This window comes from Littorina saxatilis, linkage group LG4, assembly GCF_037325665.1.
Source record: "Littorina saxatilis isolate snail1 linkage group LG4, US_GU_Lsax_2.0, whole genome shotgun sequence".
In the NCBI taxonomy this organism is placed as follows: Eukaryota; Metazoa; Mollusca; class Gastropoda; order Littorinimorpha; family Littorinidae; genus Littorina; species Littorina saxatilis.
In genome coordinates, this window is record NC_090248.1 from 42,206,440 (window position 1) to 42,223,060 (window position 16,621).

The 16,621-nt window shown below is 42.6% G+C and overlaps 1 protein-coding gene across 1 annotated transcript in view; it reads right to left on the reverse strand.

Moving 5' to 3' along the window:
- Positions 1–851: 851 nt before the first annotated feature.
- The window catches only part of LOC138963676 (stabilin-2-like), a 25,886-nt gene continuing 10,116 nt past the window's right edge, over positions 852–16,621 (reverse strand). Inside the window, exons 8-18 of the mRNA XM_070335524.1 lie at positions 16,173–16,352; positions 13,863–13,905; positions 13,446–13,601; positions 11,433–11,629; positions 10,172–10,447; positions 9,730–9,834; positions 8,285–8,422; positions 7,559–7,648; positions 3,819–3,860; positions 3,451–3,576; positions 852–1,251 (exon numbers count right to left, since the gene is read on the reverse strand). Of these exons, the coding sequence (XP_070191625.1) occupies positions 1,117–1,251; positions 3,451–3,576; positions 3,819–3,860; positions 7,559–7,648; positions 8,285–8,422; positions 9,730–9,834; positions 10,172–10,447; positions 11,433–11,629; positions 13,446–13,601; positions 13,863–13,905; positions 16,173–16,352 (1,488 nt within the window). The 3' untranslated portion in view covers positions 852–1,116. The remainder of the gene's footprint in view (positions 1,252–3,450; positions 3,577–3,818; positions 3,861–7,558; positions 7,649–8,284; positions 8,423–9,729; positions 9,835–10,171; positions 10,448–11,432; positions 11,630–13,445; positions 13,602–13,862; positions 13,906–16,172; positions 16,353–16,621) is intronic.

The following is a 16,621-nucleotide window of genomic DNA, read 5'->3' on the forward strand; positions in this document are numbered from 1 at the left end:
TGTTAAAGACGCCTTCCTTTCAGTCTACAGGATCGGGGTCACTACCAACGATCTGCACAAACTAAATTCACAGTGACACGGAATTGGAGCATTCACTTGGACATATATACCAACAGCTGAATTGGCTGCATTCTATGCAGAGTGGAATTGTTTTTGTTGAATTAATTAACACAATGATATTGAAGACATTACTTCAACAACAAAATATTCACTCTGCACATTTATTTATTTATTTATATGGGAGATTTATATAGCGCTTGACGTTCTCTAAGCGCTTTACATATTAATTTCTGCCGTGTGAGATGGAATTTTGTACACAATATATCACGCATTCACATCGGCCAGTAAATCTCAAGCCATTACGGCGAATATTTACTTTTCACGGCCTATTATTCCAATTAAGTCACATTTTTTATCTATGCCTATACATTTTTGCCAGGAAAGACCCTTTTGTCAATCGTGGGATCTTTAACGTGCACACCCCAATGTAGTGTACACGAAGGGACCTCGGTTTTTCGTCTCATCCGAAAGACTAGCACTTGAACCCACCACCTGGGCCAGGAAAGGGGGAAGAAAATTGCTTACGCCCCGACCCAGGGTCGAACTCGCAACCTCTCGCTTCCGAGGCAAGTGCACTTTACCACTCGGCCACCCTTTCCCTGAAGCAGTCAAGCTGTTGGGTAATTGGCATGTGTTTAAGTTTAAGAAGTGTTTGAAAAGATTGTTGATTGTGACATAATCTCTGTTGCAACGTCGGATCATAGAGGCTGTAGTATTCATATTAAACTCTCTGATGTCGTTAGAGGAGAGGGTTATTGGAAATTTAATAATTCTCTGTTACATGATGTGGGGATGGAGGGTCTGGAAAGGTGCATGCCGTTTTATCAGGCCTTGCCTATCTCACTTATGTTTTATCATGCAGCCACAGCCTTCATGAATCTTGATCATTCGCAAAGTCAATCCGTCAAGAAATTGAAGGATATTCTTATCCTGTTTGAAAGCTTAAACAGATCTGCGTTGATGAACATAATCGCTTACACGTGAGGGAATGTACAGAAAGAAATGAGAGCTTTTTTTTTTTAGAATTGTCATAAGTGAAGATAGTGTGTACATATTTTATGAAGAATCTGGATCATTGTAGAGTGGATTGTCAAAGTTGGCGTTGTCGGGCTGAGTGAAGGGACAGTGAACCTCTTCCTCCGATGATTCCTGTGCTTTGAGTCGAGCGAAGGACATACTGGCATCAGAGCCCTGCAGACAAATAATGAATGGATTGAACATTAACATTTCCTTATTTGAGCCATGTGACGTCAGAGTCCAACAAAAACTCATATTTAGACCGAGACTACAAAATTATAGTGCATATCTGTGTGCGTCCAATCGTAAAAAATAAAAGCAATTCCAACTGAAATTGATCGATACATAAACTTTATTTGTATTGTTTACAAAAACATGACATTTTACACAGATTTTGACAGTCAGTGTTCACCTGGCGCAGTCTCAAAGGAACACTGACTGTCTTGATCTGTGTAAAATGTCATATTTTGGTCAGAATACAACTAAAATATAATGCCACTTGAACCAAGTGCATCAGGGATAGAAGATTGCAAGAGACTAATCCCGTCTTGAATCTTCACAGACCAATCAAATCTTCCATTTTGCCCCACCTCCAGTTTTACGGAGAAAAAACAAATAAAAAACACTCTCATTGAGCATTTCATTCACCACGTGCTTGTTGTGACTCAGAAGAAAGAGAGAGACACACAGATCAGAAGAAAGAGAGAGACACACAGAGTGTGAGAGAGAGAGAAAGAGACAGACAGACAGAGAGGGAGAGAGAGAGAGAGAGAGAGAGAGAGAGAGAGAGAGAGTATGTGTGTGTTAATTAATTGAATTAATTCTGTAACAAGCAATATTTGAAGTACTTGACGTACTCAGACGTTTATGAAATAATGTGTGTGTATATATGCATGCGTGCATCTGTGCATGCATGCTTATACAGTTGACCTTCAAACTTAAAACAAAGTGTCAAATCGACTAGCAAAATTGAATGCATCATACACTTAGGCTTCCTGTTTATTTGCAAGTGATTAATTTGTATTCATAAAGAGTGTACTGCTGTGATAATTGTTATCATACTCAACATTGATCACAAAGTCCCATAATATTTGCAGGATGAACAATTCCTTAATTGATTCTAAACATTGTTTAGCATAGAAAGATTAAAATGCATTTAGTCTGCCAAATAATCTTAATTGCTTACCAGGTATTGAGCTTACTGGCATTTTCTTGTGTGTGCGTTATATGCTTCCGAATATGTTATTTTAGGAAGTTCATATATACATGATTCAGTCAGTGTGTATTCATGTTTGTTTGTTTGTTTTATTATTCAGGCTGTAGCTTCAGAGGTATAACTGATTTTAGCTGCAAATGCACTGAATATTCTTTGCCTGTGAAAACGAACAGCTTTTGTGCTTTTTGCAAGTTCCATTACTACACGTATTCCACAGTTAAACGCTTTTTTGGAAAACATGTTTTTGTAATACTGTACTTATCAGAGTTTAACGTGGTCTAACCACTTGCTTTTCTTGGAATTTACTTTAATTACTGTATATCACAGTCACGCCGGGTTTATATTTTTTGCATTCCACTGTTTGTAAAAAAAATAATTCTGTGAAAAAAGGTTTAAATATATAAGCAAAAAATCCGTATTTCCTATATAAGTTGCGAAGATGACCAACAGTGGTTCTTGCAACGTAAAAGATCCAGATCCAGAAGTATAATTAAGCAGTCAATGTTTTTGTTTACTTATTCATAAAATTAAAACGTCAGCATAATCAGCAAGTCTTATCTAACTCTTTATAACTTGATTCGCTTGTGGCTTCGTGGCAGGCGGAAGAAAACATCAGCCAGAGAAGTTTTCGTTATTGTTTGTCTGTGCACTTAAAAGACTGTTGGGTCGATATATTTGTGAATGTATTGTTTTGTCAATAACAAACGTTCCAACAACCTACCTTTCTTGTTTTTTTATGTATAAGTTGAGCTAGAAAGCCAGTGCCATTTTCAGAATTTTGTGAAGAGAACAAAGCAAGTTTCATTTACAAATCTTTACACTCTTTGTTTGTTTTTGTTTTGTTTGCTTGTTTGATAGAGGTGGGTTTGTTTTATAAAGTGAAATGCCAAACAAACTCTTCTTCGTTTCTTGTGTGTATTCGCGCGTGTGCATTGTGTGCGTGCGCGCGCGTGTATGTGTAAGTACGTGTGTGTTTTTATTCACGTGTGTCCCATGTGCAAAGACTAATTGTTTCCTGGTTGATCTAGTAGACCTACATGTAGGCGCATGTCAACACACACACACACACACACACACATACACACACACACTTACACATACACACACACACAATCTTGTGTGAGGAAGAAAACACAAACACACACAACATCACTGACCTTTCTAAAACGCTTGACCATGTCAAGCAATCCAGAGGCCCTGGAGCGTTGGTAGCATACCACCCCCACCACCACAAGTATCACCAGCAGCAGCAACACAACGACAGCAATTACGATCGGCACCACCTGCGTTCACAACATAACTTTCATAACAAGTGGACTCAAATCCAAAAACCAGATAGACGTTCCAAAATTAGGAATTAAAAAAAAAGAATGGTTAGTGATTGGAACGTTAAGTTTATGGCAAAATAATTGTTACAAACTTGTTCTGTCACAAGCGAGAGAAAGACGCACACAGGCACACACACAACCCCCACCACACACACACACACACACACTCTCACACTGACACACACACACAAACTCACCGGTATGCCATCCGAACCAGTACTTCTCCCAATGTTCAGATCCTGCAAAATCAAAGTCCAAAAACATAATTTGCTAGCTCATTCCAAATTACATGGAACACTGACGACAAAGGTCTCATCCTTTTGAACAGTCCCTTTGACTGCCCTACATTCTACTCCAGAAGATGGCACACTACATCAACTCCTGACCTAGCCTTCTGCACGGAAGACATGCACCAGCTAACCAGCAGAGAGGTCGGAGAACAGCTAGGTGGAAGTGACCATCGGCCAGTCTTTTTGACCCTGGGCATGGAGTCCTGCACTGAAGCTTCCTTCCCTCGGTGGAACTACAAAAGAGCGAACTGGTTCCTCTTTAGACACCGCACCAGCGAACTCACCAAAGACATCAGAGTCGAGGGTCGAGACATCAACATGGTGGCGAAGGACTTCAACATGAGCATCCTCAGAGCAGCGCGTGAGTCCATTCCCAGGGGTGCCAGGAGAGACTATAAGCCCTACTGGAGCAATGAATTGCAGGAACTGGATGATGATCTGGCAGACGCCAGAAGGGAAGCAGAAGTCAACCCGTCACAAAACAACAACATCCGCCTCCAGGAAGCCAAAGCCAAATTTCTCAAAAAGAAGCTACAGGCAAGACAGAGAAGCTGGCAAGAGAAAACAAGCTCTCTGAACCTTGAGAAGGATGGCAGAAAGCTCTGGAGGCTCACCAAGCAGTTGAATGATGAGAACACCAGCAGAGGAAAGATCACATTAGAAGAGAACGGGAAGGTGCTAACTGGAAAGCATGCTGCCAACCAATTTGCTGAAAGCTATGCAGCTGAGAGCAACCTCCATGTTAGCCCCGAGAAACAGAGAGAAGCAAGAAGAGAGAAAAGAGAGAGACCTGCCAGACAGTCGACAGTGGACGCCATGAGTCAACCACTCACACTCCACGAGCTGCACTCAGCTCTGAAAAAGTCAAAGGCGAAGAAGTCCCCTGGCCCAGACGGCATCACCAACGAGATGCTAACCCACCTTGGTAGTGCAGCAGAGAACAAGCTACTCGAGGTCTTCAACAGCAGCTGGCAAGAAGGATCGCTACCACAACTCTGGCGAGAAGCGATCATGATCCCCATCTTAAAAAAAGGGAAGGATCCAAAGAAGGCCACCAGCTATCGCCCAATCAGCCTCACCAGCTGTGTTGTGAAGACCCTGGAGAGAATTGTGAACGAGCGCCTCAGGTTGTACCTGGAATCCAGGAACCTCCTCGCCCCTGAACAAGCTGGATTCCGACAGTTCCGCAGCACTGAAGATCAGGTCACTTACCTGGCGCAAGAAGTTGAAGATGCCTTTCAGGAACAGAAGCTGGTCTTCGTCACCTGGATAGATCTTCAGAAGGCCTTTGACAAGGTCTGGAAAGATGGACTCCTTGTAAAACTGCTGAGGAAAGGCGTGTCCAGCAACATGTACCAGTGGATTCGCTCTTACCTCTATAACCGCAGGGCAAGAGTTAACGTCGACCAGACCAAAAGCAAGAAGTTCCTCCTTCGTCATGGCGTCCCTCAGGGCGGAGTCCTCTCCCCCACACTCTTCCTTCTCTTCATCGACGATCTGGTGTCTGAGATGCCCAAGGGGATCAAAGCTGCTCTCTACGCAGACGACCTTGTGATCTGGTGCAAGGAGGAGCACGCAAGTACTGCCACCTACAGAATGCAGCAAGCGGCAGATAGGCTGAACGCATGGGCAGAAGATTGGTGCGTCTCCATCAACAAGGAGAAATCCTCCACCACCCTATTCACACTGTCGCCAAAGCAGAAAGCCGGAACCATTAGGCTTGGTGGAACTCCTCTGAGAGAGGATGAAGAAGCAACGTACCTTGGTGTCACCTTTGATAGACGGCAGACCTGGAAACCACACATTGCACAGGCAGAGACAAAGGCCCGGCGCAAGCTAGCCATACTCCGGAAGCTGGCAGGTACCACCTGGGGAGCGAACGAGAAGATACTGAAGATAGTATACCAGGGAACAATCAGACCCCACCTCGAGTACGGCTCCACAGCGTGGTCAACCTCAGCCAAGACAAACCTGCAGACCCTTGACCGTGTGCAAAACCAGGCCCTCCGACTCATCACCGGTGCAATGAAATCCACGCCCATCAAGGAAATGGAGAAGCTTACCACCATCCAACCCCTCTGTCAGAGAAGAGAAGCCAAGACTATGGTACAGGCCGAGAAGCTCAAGTGCCTACCCGACCACCCCATGAAGCACAGACTGAGCAACCTCACCAAGAACCGGCTTAAACGGAGCAGTTTTGTACACGAGAGCAAGAGACTTTCTCGACAGTACAGGGAAGTCCTTCCACAGAACACTCTACCTCTGACTCAAGAAGAAGAGGAAACCCCCAAGGCAACAGAGAAACCAGGCATCCAGATCTGCACCAGTGTTCCACATGTTACCTCAGGAGAAGATCAGAATGACACAGCTCGACAGGCACTCACCTTAGCCCTGATCGACGAACAGTACCCAAAAGAGGCGTGGATCCATGTATACACCGATGGATCAGCAACTAACGCCGTGCTCAATAGAGGTGCAGGCATTCTCATCCAGTTCCCTGGGGGACATACAGCTACATCCAGCGTTGCCACTGGCAAACACTGCACAAACTATAAAGCAGAAGCAGAAGCTCTCATGCAGGCCGCCTCCTTCGTTCAGGACTCCGCAGACCCTTGCTACCAAGTTGTCTTCCTCTCGGACGCCCTTTCAGTCCTTCAGGCCCTAGAGAACGACAAACTCCCACAGCTGGCCAAAGCATTACAGATGGTCAGACAAACCAGAAGAGTTGTCCTCCAGTGGATACCAGCACACTGTGGGATACCAGGAAATGAAAGGGCAGATGAGCTGGCAAAAGAAGGAGCCGTGGAAGACCAACCTGAAAACAGTGTCAGCTTTAGTGAGCAGAAGACAATCATCAAGGCATTGATGAGGCCAAGGACAAACAGAGATGACTACCACACAATGTCCAGAGAGCAGCAAGTCAACCTCATCAGGCTGCGTACTGGCCACAACAGGCTCAATGCTCACATGAACCGAAAGTTCAAGCTGGCGCCATCACCAACCTGTGCCTGCGGTCAAGAGGACCAAACAGCGGAACACATCTTACAGCGATGTCCCTTACTAGATGAGGAACGAAAAGAAGTGTGGCCGTCACCAACTCCCTTGCAGACCAAACTATACGGCAGTCGACAGGAGTTGGAGAAAACGACAACATTTATCACCAGTGCTGGACTGATTGTGTAACCTCTGCGAACGCCAAGAAGAAGAAGAAGACATGAAACACTGTCTTCTAAAAATAAAAATCAACGCTGGGCCTATACAGAACACACCAACACAGACCGATCGCCACACACACACACACATGCTGACGCGCTCACGCAAGCACGCACACACACAAACATACACAACAAATCACAAACAAAACATGTTCCTCTTCGAATCTTCAAAATGCACAAATAACATGCAAGAAGCCCCCCTCACCCAACCCCCACACCCGCAAATAAATCCTCGCCACCCAGCTTAATTATTTTGTTTTAAATGTAACGAGGAAACTGGCCAGTCTTTTAATCCAACATTCCCAGCAAAACATTGCAAACAAGCACACACAAAAACAGCCCAACAGAAAAGATTGCTTGAACAAATGGTAACACACACGCACACAAAAAACACCCCACGTCCTTCATAGAAATGTTAAAAGCAAATCGAACCTCTGCACCGTAAGGCGTGGCTAGGATGTTGACGTAGCCGTTGAGGGCAGGCATGTTCATGTCCAATACACGTGCGCCTCGTACGTAAAACTGGAAAACCAGCACAACAACTTTCTGATTACTGTGAAGACACAGGACTTTTGGAAATTGTTTGATCAATTGAAAAGCACAGCGACTTGTCATTATTGTGAAGGCACACGGATTTTGGCAATTATTTGATCAATTAACCAGCACAGCAGCTTTGTGATTACTGTGAAGGCACACGGATTTTGGTAACTATTTGATCAATTAACCAGCACAGAAACTTTCTGATTACTGTGAAGGCACACTGATTTTGGTAATTATTTGATCAATTAACCAGCATAGAAACATTCTGATTACTGTGAAGGCACACAAATTATGGGAATTATTTGATCAATTAATGTCTTAACCAACACTAATGACAATTTGTGAAATCGATTCATAAAACAATCTAGTAATGATAACAGAGTATGGTACTTCGATCGACCACCACTTTTGATACAAGCTCTTGTTGTTGTTGTTGTTGTTGTTGTTGTTGTTGTTGTTGTTGTTGTTGTTGTTGTTGTTGTTGTAACTTCTGCATTCTCCCCCGAAATCGCCGTATGGCTGCCTGAATGGCAGGGCTAAAAAAAACGGTCACACACATAAAACCCCACTCGTTTTTAATAAATAAAGAAAGAAAGAAAGAAGAAGAAGTATTCTCACCTGTCCCCCATGTTTGGACAAGGGTAAGAGTAGACCGGACACTGAGTAGATGCCTGTGTCAGTGGAGTTGGACTCTGTCACCAGGTCGTCTGACAGCGATATGCCTTCACTTAGTACGTAGTCGTTAAAGTTCAGCTCCTGCAAAAGCCCATCAACAACATTTTCTCCTAAGTACAAATACATTTAAGTGGTGTTCACGTACGTAAACCAACACCATTTTCTCCTGCGCACAAATACATTTAAGTGGTGTTCACGTACGTAAACCAACACCATTTTCTCCTGCGCACAAATACATTTAAGTGGTGTTCACGTACGTAAACCAACACCATTTTCTCCTGCGCACAAATACATTTAAGTGGTGTTCACGTACGTAAACCAACACCATTTTCTCCTGCGCACAAATACATTTAAGTGGTGTTCACGTACGTAAACCAACACCATTTTCTCCTGCGCACAAATACATTTAAGTGGTGTTCATTGCACTTGCACCAACAACATTTTCTCCTGCGCGAATACAACAAAGTGGAGTTTACGTGCATCAACAACATTTTCTACTGCGCACAAATACATTAAAGTAGTGTTCACATGGTGGACTTTTAACCAACTTTCCACCAACGTTAGTTGGTCTGAAGTCGCTCAGGAGTCGCTGAGAGCAAGTCGGCAAAATGTCTGCCATCATGTGGACGGTCCCCACGATTTAGTTCAGATTTTGTTCCAATTATTTTAGCAGCGACTTGAAAACTCAGTTGAGCGCTGCTCGACTCCGCAGCGATTAACAAACGACTTGGAGCTGACTTTTGATATCGAGCTTCCCGGTTGGTTAGCACTGGCCGGAAAACAACGAATGCAACCGGACAAACCCGAATGTACAAGTCGGGTGAGACTTGTTGCTTAGAACTAGTCTGAGCGTTAGCGCTGTTCACATGGGCAGCGATTTTCAACCGCATTGATCCTGACAAAAATCGCGTGAAAACTGGTGCAAAGCTGGTAAGTCTGCAATGTGAACAACACTTAGTCGTGCAGAACCAAGGCATGGTTACTGGACAGTTCATAGCTTGTGAAATATTAGCTCCAGTTTGACATGTCTGCAAAATGTACATATTCATTGCGACAGGCCTATACAAGGCTAGTATAATCTGTGAACATTATCTTCAGTTTAAAGGCACACTTCTTCTCGTGAAAACAGTTCAGCTAACCGTCTCAGATAAATTTGTGTGTGTGAATTAGCTTTTTTTCTGAGATATGAGGACTCACAAACGGAGCTGTCAAACTTTGCTGTCTTAAGTAAATATTTTAGTTTTTAGTAACCAATCATTCTAAGAATTAAATTAATAGATAAATCAGAATTAAATAAATAAATAGGCAAATAAATTTAAACAAAATTAAAAAAAGTGATACTATTATATCAGAGAGGGAAAATGTGTTCGGTTGCAGGTTTTACTGACTGCGGACGCGGCTCCCATGGGAACAAAGATGGTGACTGCTGATTGGTGGCTGTCTATCAAATGGGTGATGTTATCGTATCCCGAATAAGGCAATAGAGTCAGAGTCTGCAATGAAAAACACACAGTTTGTGAAAATAACACCATGGATAACACATGCACCATTTAAACAAGGGGGTGAAGAACAAATTGTTCATGGATCTTCCACTGCAGATAATCAAAAACCAACGTAGAATTACGGACGCACACACGAGCGCGCATGAAAGCACGCATGCAAGCACACACAGAGACACACACACACACGCCCACACACATACACATAGACGGACACACACACACACACACACACAACACCGCCCATACACACACACTTTAGGCCACTTTCACTGCAAATAGAATTTAAAAAATAACCCAATACTTTTTAACCTCTTATTTTGTTAATCACCTGGTACATTTGGGCAGCAGCAGGAATCTGAGACAGGGCGTTAAGAACGGTCGTGACACACAGCGTCCCGTTTCCAACGTAACCAGGTAGACACGCACAGGTGATCTCCCCTTCCTTTTCTGACGTCACAGGGGGAGGGTTGTAGCGGCAGTCAGCGTACGCCGAGCAGTCCCCGCCATCATCCTCACACCTGTCTCTGTTTTCCACGCAGTTGGTGCCGTTTCCATGGTAACCCGTCTTGCACGTGCAGTTGACTGCCTTGTCAGAGGCCTGTGGCTTCATGCAGAGAATGAGAAGAAACACATCCAAACTTAGAGAAGGAAACCAAGAGCAAGAACATCGGGGGGCCCGGTAGCTCAGTTGGTAGAGCACTGGACATGTGATCGGAAGGTCGCAGGTTCGAATTCGGGCCGGGATGGACACGGGTCAACTTTATTTGCAGACCCAGAGACGGAAGCCATGTCCCACCACATGCACCCCCGTGTCACCACAATGGCACGTAAAAGATCTTAGTCGTTCTGCCACAAGTGCAGATGGCTGCATGATACCACCTAAACACGCATACACTTGTGTATCTCGCCAAAAGCCGTGAGGGCGTAAAACTCGAATCATCTAACCCATCTAACGCCTTAAGAGGCGAAATATTTAGCCTGTAGGACATACAGCATTCTCTCTTTCCTTTTTGCAAGAACATCAACACGAATAAGTAGTAAAGCATGAACTCTACAATGCACGTATACATGAGGTAAGCTTATAAAAAAAAATTAAAAAACGCGATCAAGACAATATTTAACAACGTAAACTTGACCTATATATGACGTCCGACACACCCTACCAAATATAATCCCCAGAAAAAATGAACTAAATATATTTTTTTAAACATACGAAACGCCCATATTTCAAACCTAACATCAAGAGGTTTCGACGACGCGTACGAACACGAGAGAAAAAAGAGTAGAAAACGAATAACAACAGCAACATTAACATAAAGAAGGGGACGAGCGTGAACAGAAAAGAACCCGCCCAATTGGGCTTCTAAGCTGCCGGCAAGGCACTCCAACAAGATAATATTTTTCATTGACCTGGAATGAGGTGAACAGAGCGAAACTGGGTGCCACCAACTGGGTGGGAACAAGCCACAGGGTCTGATTGGTTGAAAGCTCAACAAATCTCAACTTCAACCAATCAGACCCAGTGCCGGCTGCGTACCACCCAATTGGGTGACACCCAGTTTTGCTTCGTACACATCAGCCCAACTCACCTGAATGGAACAGACGGCGTTGGCATGGCAACCCCCATTTTGTGTTTCACACGGCGATGTGCACGTGTACCCATCACCCACGTAACCAGGGTTACAACGACAGCGGACTCCTGGAACCCCTTCAGTGGCGGTCTGGTCTTCCACGCACAGGGCGTTCGCACTGCAGTTACCGTTCTGGTACTTGCAGCTTGCCTTCTCTGCACAGCATAGAAAACTTACAGATAAATAAGTGTAGACGTCATGTTTATTTCTTGTTTTAACTTTTAAGGGATACTCGCGGTAACAAAGCATATTTAAACTTTTTTTTAAACCCGGCCTTAGATGGCATCAAGATCTGCACTGTTTGGTTTGAAATCAAAAAACAAGAAAGGTAGGTTGTTGGAACGTTTGTTATTGACAAAACAATACATTCACAGATATTTCGACCCAACGGTCTTTTAAGTGAACAGACAAACAAATATTCACACACAACTTATCTTGATAAATTAGTCTCTTTGTTTTTGGATTTGTTTGGTTTGAAGTTTAGAATGTCACCGCAAACCAGAAATACCTTACAATCAGTCAGTGTCTGACATTCAGTTATTTCAGTTTTAAATGCTGTGCTTGGGTGCTTTGGATAACGTTTACAGACTGGTAATTCTGCGTGTATTGTTGCCTTTATTTGCTCTGTCATGCTTTTTTTTATATTTAATCAAGTTTTGACTAAATATTTTAACATCGAGGGGGAATCGAAACGAGGGTCGTGGTGTATGTGTGTGTGTGTGTGTGTGTGTGTGTGTGTGTGTGTGTGTGTGTGTGTGTGTCTGTGTGTGTGTGTAGAGCGATTCAGACTAAACTACTGGGCCGATCTTTATGAAATTTGACATGAGAGTTCCTGGGTATGATATCCCCGGACTTTTTTTCATTTTTTCGATAAATACCTTTGATGACGTCATATCCGGCTTTTTGTAAAAGTTGAGGCGGCACTGTCACACCCTCATTTTTCAATTAAATTGATTGAAATTTTGGCAAAGCAATCTTCGACGAAGGCCGGGGTTTGGTATTGCATTTCAGCTTGGTGGCTTAAAAACTAATGAGTGAGTTTGGTCATTAAAAATCGGAAACTTGTAATTAAAATTACTTTTTTATTAAACGATCCAAAAACAATTTCATCTTATTCTTCGTCATTTTCTGATTCCAAAAACATATACATATGTTATATTTGGATTAAAAACAATCTCTGAAAATTAAAAATATAACAATTATGATCAAAATTAAATTTCCGAAATCGATTTAAAAACAATTTCATCTTATTCCTTGTCGGTTCCTGATTCCAAAAACATATAGATATGATATGTTTGGATTAAAAACACGCTCAGAAAGTTAAAACGAAGAGAGGCACAGAAAAGCGTGCTATGCAGCACAGCGAAACCACTACCGCGCTAAACAGGCTCGTCAGTTTCACTCCGTTTTGCACAAGCGGCGGACTACGGTCATTGTAAAAAAAATGCAGTGCGTTCAGTTTCATTCTGTGAGTTCCACAGCTTGACTAAATGTAGTAATTTCGCCTTACGCGACTTGTTTGTTTTCCCAGCACAGACGAAAACTGCGAGCGTACGCTAGATTATATATTTGAGTACCGAAATTCCCACATGTTCATGTGCGTAATAAAGCCGCCAGTACTGAAAAATGTGACGATGAACAGAATCGTTTCCCTTCTCCAATTCTTGTTAGTAGTTAATTACAATAGTAACAGAGCATTTTCGAATGAATCATTATAGGCGCGTCTAAATGACAGTATACAGCGAGTTTGCATTGGAGTTCTTACGACAACATTTGCCGTAAGGAATCTTTTCAAAAAATCTGTTTAAGTTTTCTTAGAGAAACAAGATTACACCTTGTAAAAGCAAGCCTGCAATGTCTGTCTGTCCGCCTGTCTGTCTGTCTGTTTGTCTTTCTTTCTCAGTATATTCACATGCTTATTATATTTGTGGGTGCACAAAATAACAGAAAAATAATGTTGAAATGACTCACTGATGTCGCAGCCCGGTCCCGCCTTGGTGGGGTCAATGCAAGACTGACAGCTGGTGCCTGAGTGAAGGCGATCACACACGCAGTGCCCCGTGCCCCCGATGCCCTCATCACAGATGCCCTGGCCGCTGCACGGCGTCTCCGGACCACCAGGGCATTCTGAAAGGAAAAGATAAAGAAAAGAAAATTAATGCTCGATCGACTCCCCTTCGCAGAGACGGAGAAACTGTAGTCAGGAACTGGTTTTTTTTAATTTTTTTAATTTTTTTTTTTATCATAGCCGTGATACCATATCGTGCCTTAAAAAGTCCCACTAAAAAAATGCTAATAAGTGCATTGTTATAATCATCTCATCTATAATTATTGATTTGTTTTGTCTGATTTTGGTGCTGAGTCTAGGTTAAAGCTCACGTGACTTACCTAGGCATTGTGGTCCATAGTGCCCTGCACAGCACTGTGGGATCTGAAACAGGATATTGAGTTGTCTGAATGATAACACACACAGACACACACACGCACAAGCACTAGCACGCACGCACGCGCGCATGCACACACACACACACACACACACACACACACACACACACACACACACACACACACACACACACAAATACACAGTACATAAAATACATGTCATAAATACAGTACACAGGAATGTTGTTTGTCTTGTTCAAACAAAAACAATTTTAAATTTATTTGACTTGTTAGTGTCCCCAATTATTTGTTACGGCGCAGAAGTATGGTTTCCGTACATTATAAAAAATACACATATATTTGACGACATTGATGCCTTTTTTCAATGTTGCATCTCCAAGGAATGCCCTCATGAAAGTGCACATATAAGATTTTGCAGATTCATTCTTGGTACGCATAAGAAAAGTATGAAAATTCCAGTGCTAGCAGAACTAGGACGGTTTCCAATAGGATTGAGAATATTATCACAATGCATAAAATATTGGGCTCATATACTAGAGACTAAAAAAGACTCCTACATATATCAAGCATATTTATCACTATTAGATCCGTCACGGGAAAGTTCATGGTCACATTTCATAAAACAAGCAGTAGATAAATTAGGATTTAATCATGTCTGGCAAAATCAATCTACATTTAATTCTAAAAAGTTACAAAAAGCCATACAAGAGAAATTAGAATGCAAATTCATAAAATTCTGGATTAATAAAAAGTCTGAAGGAAGTTCAAAATTAAAATTCTACGCAAAAGTAACAGACTCGAGGAAATACGAAGTGCAATCTTATATCAATGAGGTAAAAAATTTAGATCACAGAAAAGCATTAACAAAGTTAAGAATAAGTGCACACGATTTAGAAATTGAAAAGGGTCGACATTTAAATACACCAGTAAATGACAGATTATGCAAAAAATGTAATGTGATAGAGGATGAAATACATTTGTTGGATAAATGCACCAAATATACTTCCATTAGAGAAAAATTCATATCAAGCATAGCCTATTCAGGCCAATACACTCTTCCCAGCCAAATATTACAAATACCCAAACTACAAACCCAGCTAGCACAGTTTGTTTACGAATGTTTCAAAAAACGGTGATGTTTGCTTTTACTACAGTTTCTTTGTTAATTAATTACGTGCCTTATAAACTGTGTGTTTCATGGCAATAAAGATTATTCTATTCTATTCTATTCTATTCTATTCACACACACACACACACACACACAGATGTAGAAGTTTGGTTTAGAATGTTAAACCTGACCATACTTCACCTCTTTGATATGTGTGTACATGTAATTGACAATCGATCCTTCTTTCTTTCTTTCGTTCTTTTATTTTCTTTTATTTTTCTCTTTTGTTTCATTGTGTCTTTTGCTTTGTTTATGTGTTCAATATTTTGTGTTTCCCATTTGTTTTCCTTTACTATAAGACATTAGATTTTTATTACAACCACGTGCAGTACACAGGAATGTTGCTTGGCTTGAGTACATGTATGTAATATATAATACATTCCAACACAACAATCAAACAGAGTGCCGACCGAACTGCGTACACACACTCACTCACACCCACACGCACCCACTGATGCACGCACGCATCCACACACACACACACACACACACACACACACACACACACACACACACACACATACATAAACACACACACACAAACACACACACACATACACACACACACACACACACACACACACACACACACACACACACACACACACACACACACAATCTACATTGTACCGACTTTCTTTCTTTCGTTGGTATTTCACTAGTTCAACTCCAGGTCACTGACTGTGTTGTTCGCCCATAAAACCGACCCCAGACCTGTTTTCATGGGAAGAACGTACTGTGCTTTCAACTCGCTTCGACGTGGACATTTTTCCGATCTCCCAGGTCAACTTATTTGCAGACCTGTTAGTGCCTTATCCCCCTTCGCGTGTACACGCAAGCACAAGACCAAGTGCGCACGGAAAGATCCCGTAATCCATGTCAGTCAGAGTTCGGTGGGTTATAGAAACACGCAAATACCCAGCATGCTTCCCCCGAAATCGGCGTATGGTACCTGCATGGCGGTGTAAAAACGGCCATACACGTACAATTCCACTCATGCAAAAACATGAGTGAACGTCGGAGTTTCAGCCCATGAACGAAGAAGAAGAAGAAGAAGAAGAAGAAGAAGAAGAAGAAGAAGAAGAAGAAGAAGAAGAAGAAGAAGAAGAAGAAGAAGAACTCACTTCGACGTGTTTTTCGCACAGCCTCTGACAACCGGTGAACAGGCGTACGTTGCTTGACGGGTCTGTGACGTTAAACATACAGCGATGACGTCGCAAGGGCACCTTGTATAAGGACACCACAGGTTTGAACCCCGGGTTGCAGCTCAGATTCTCTGGGTAGGAGCAGTCTCCGCAGAGCCCCTGCGCACAGTACAGCAACAAACCAGTTTACTGACTAATAATGTTCACTGAGTAACGCACTTACAGACTGAAAAAGACAGACAGACAGACAGACAGGCAGGCAGGTAGGCAGGCAGGCAGGCACTGAGGCAGACAGACAGACAGACAGACAGACAGACAGACAGACAGACAGACAGACAGACAGACAGACACAGAGACAAATAAAAGAGGGATCTATATATATACTAGATGAATACCCGCTTCGCCGGGTACGGCTTCGCCGGGAAGAA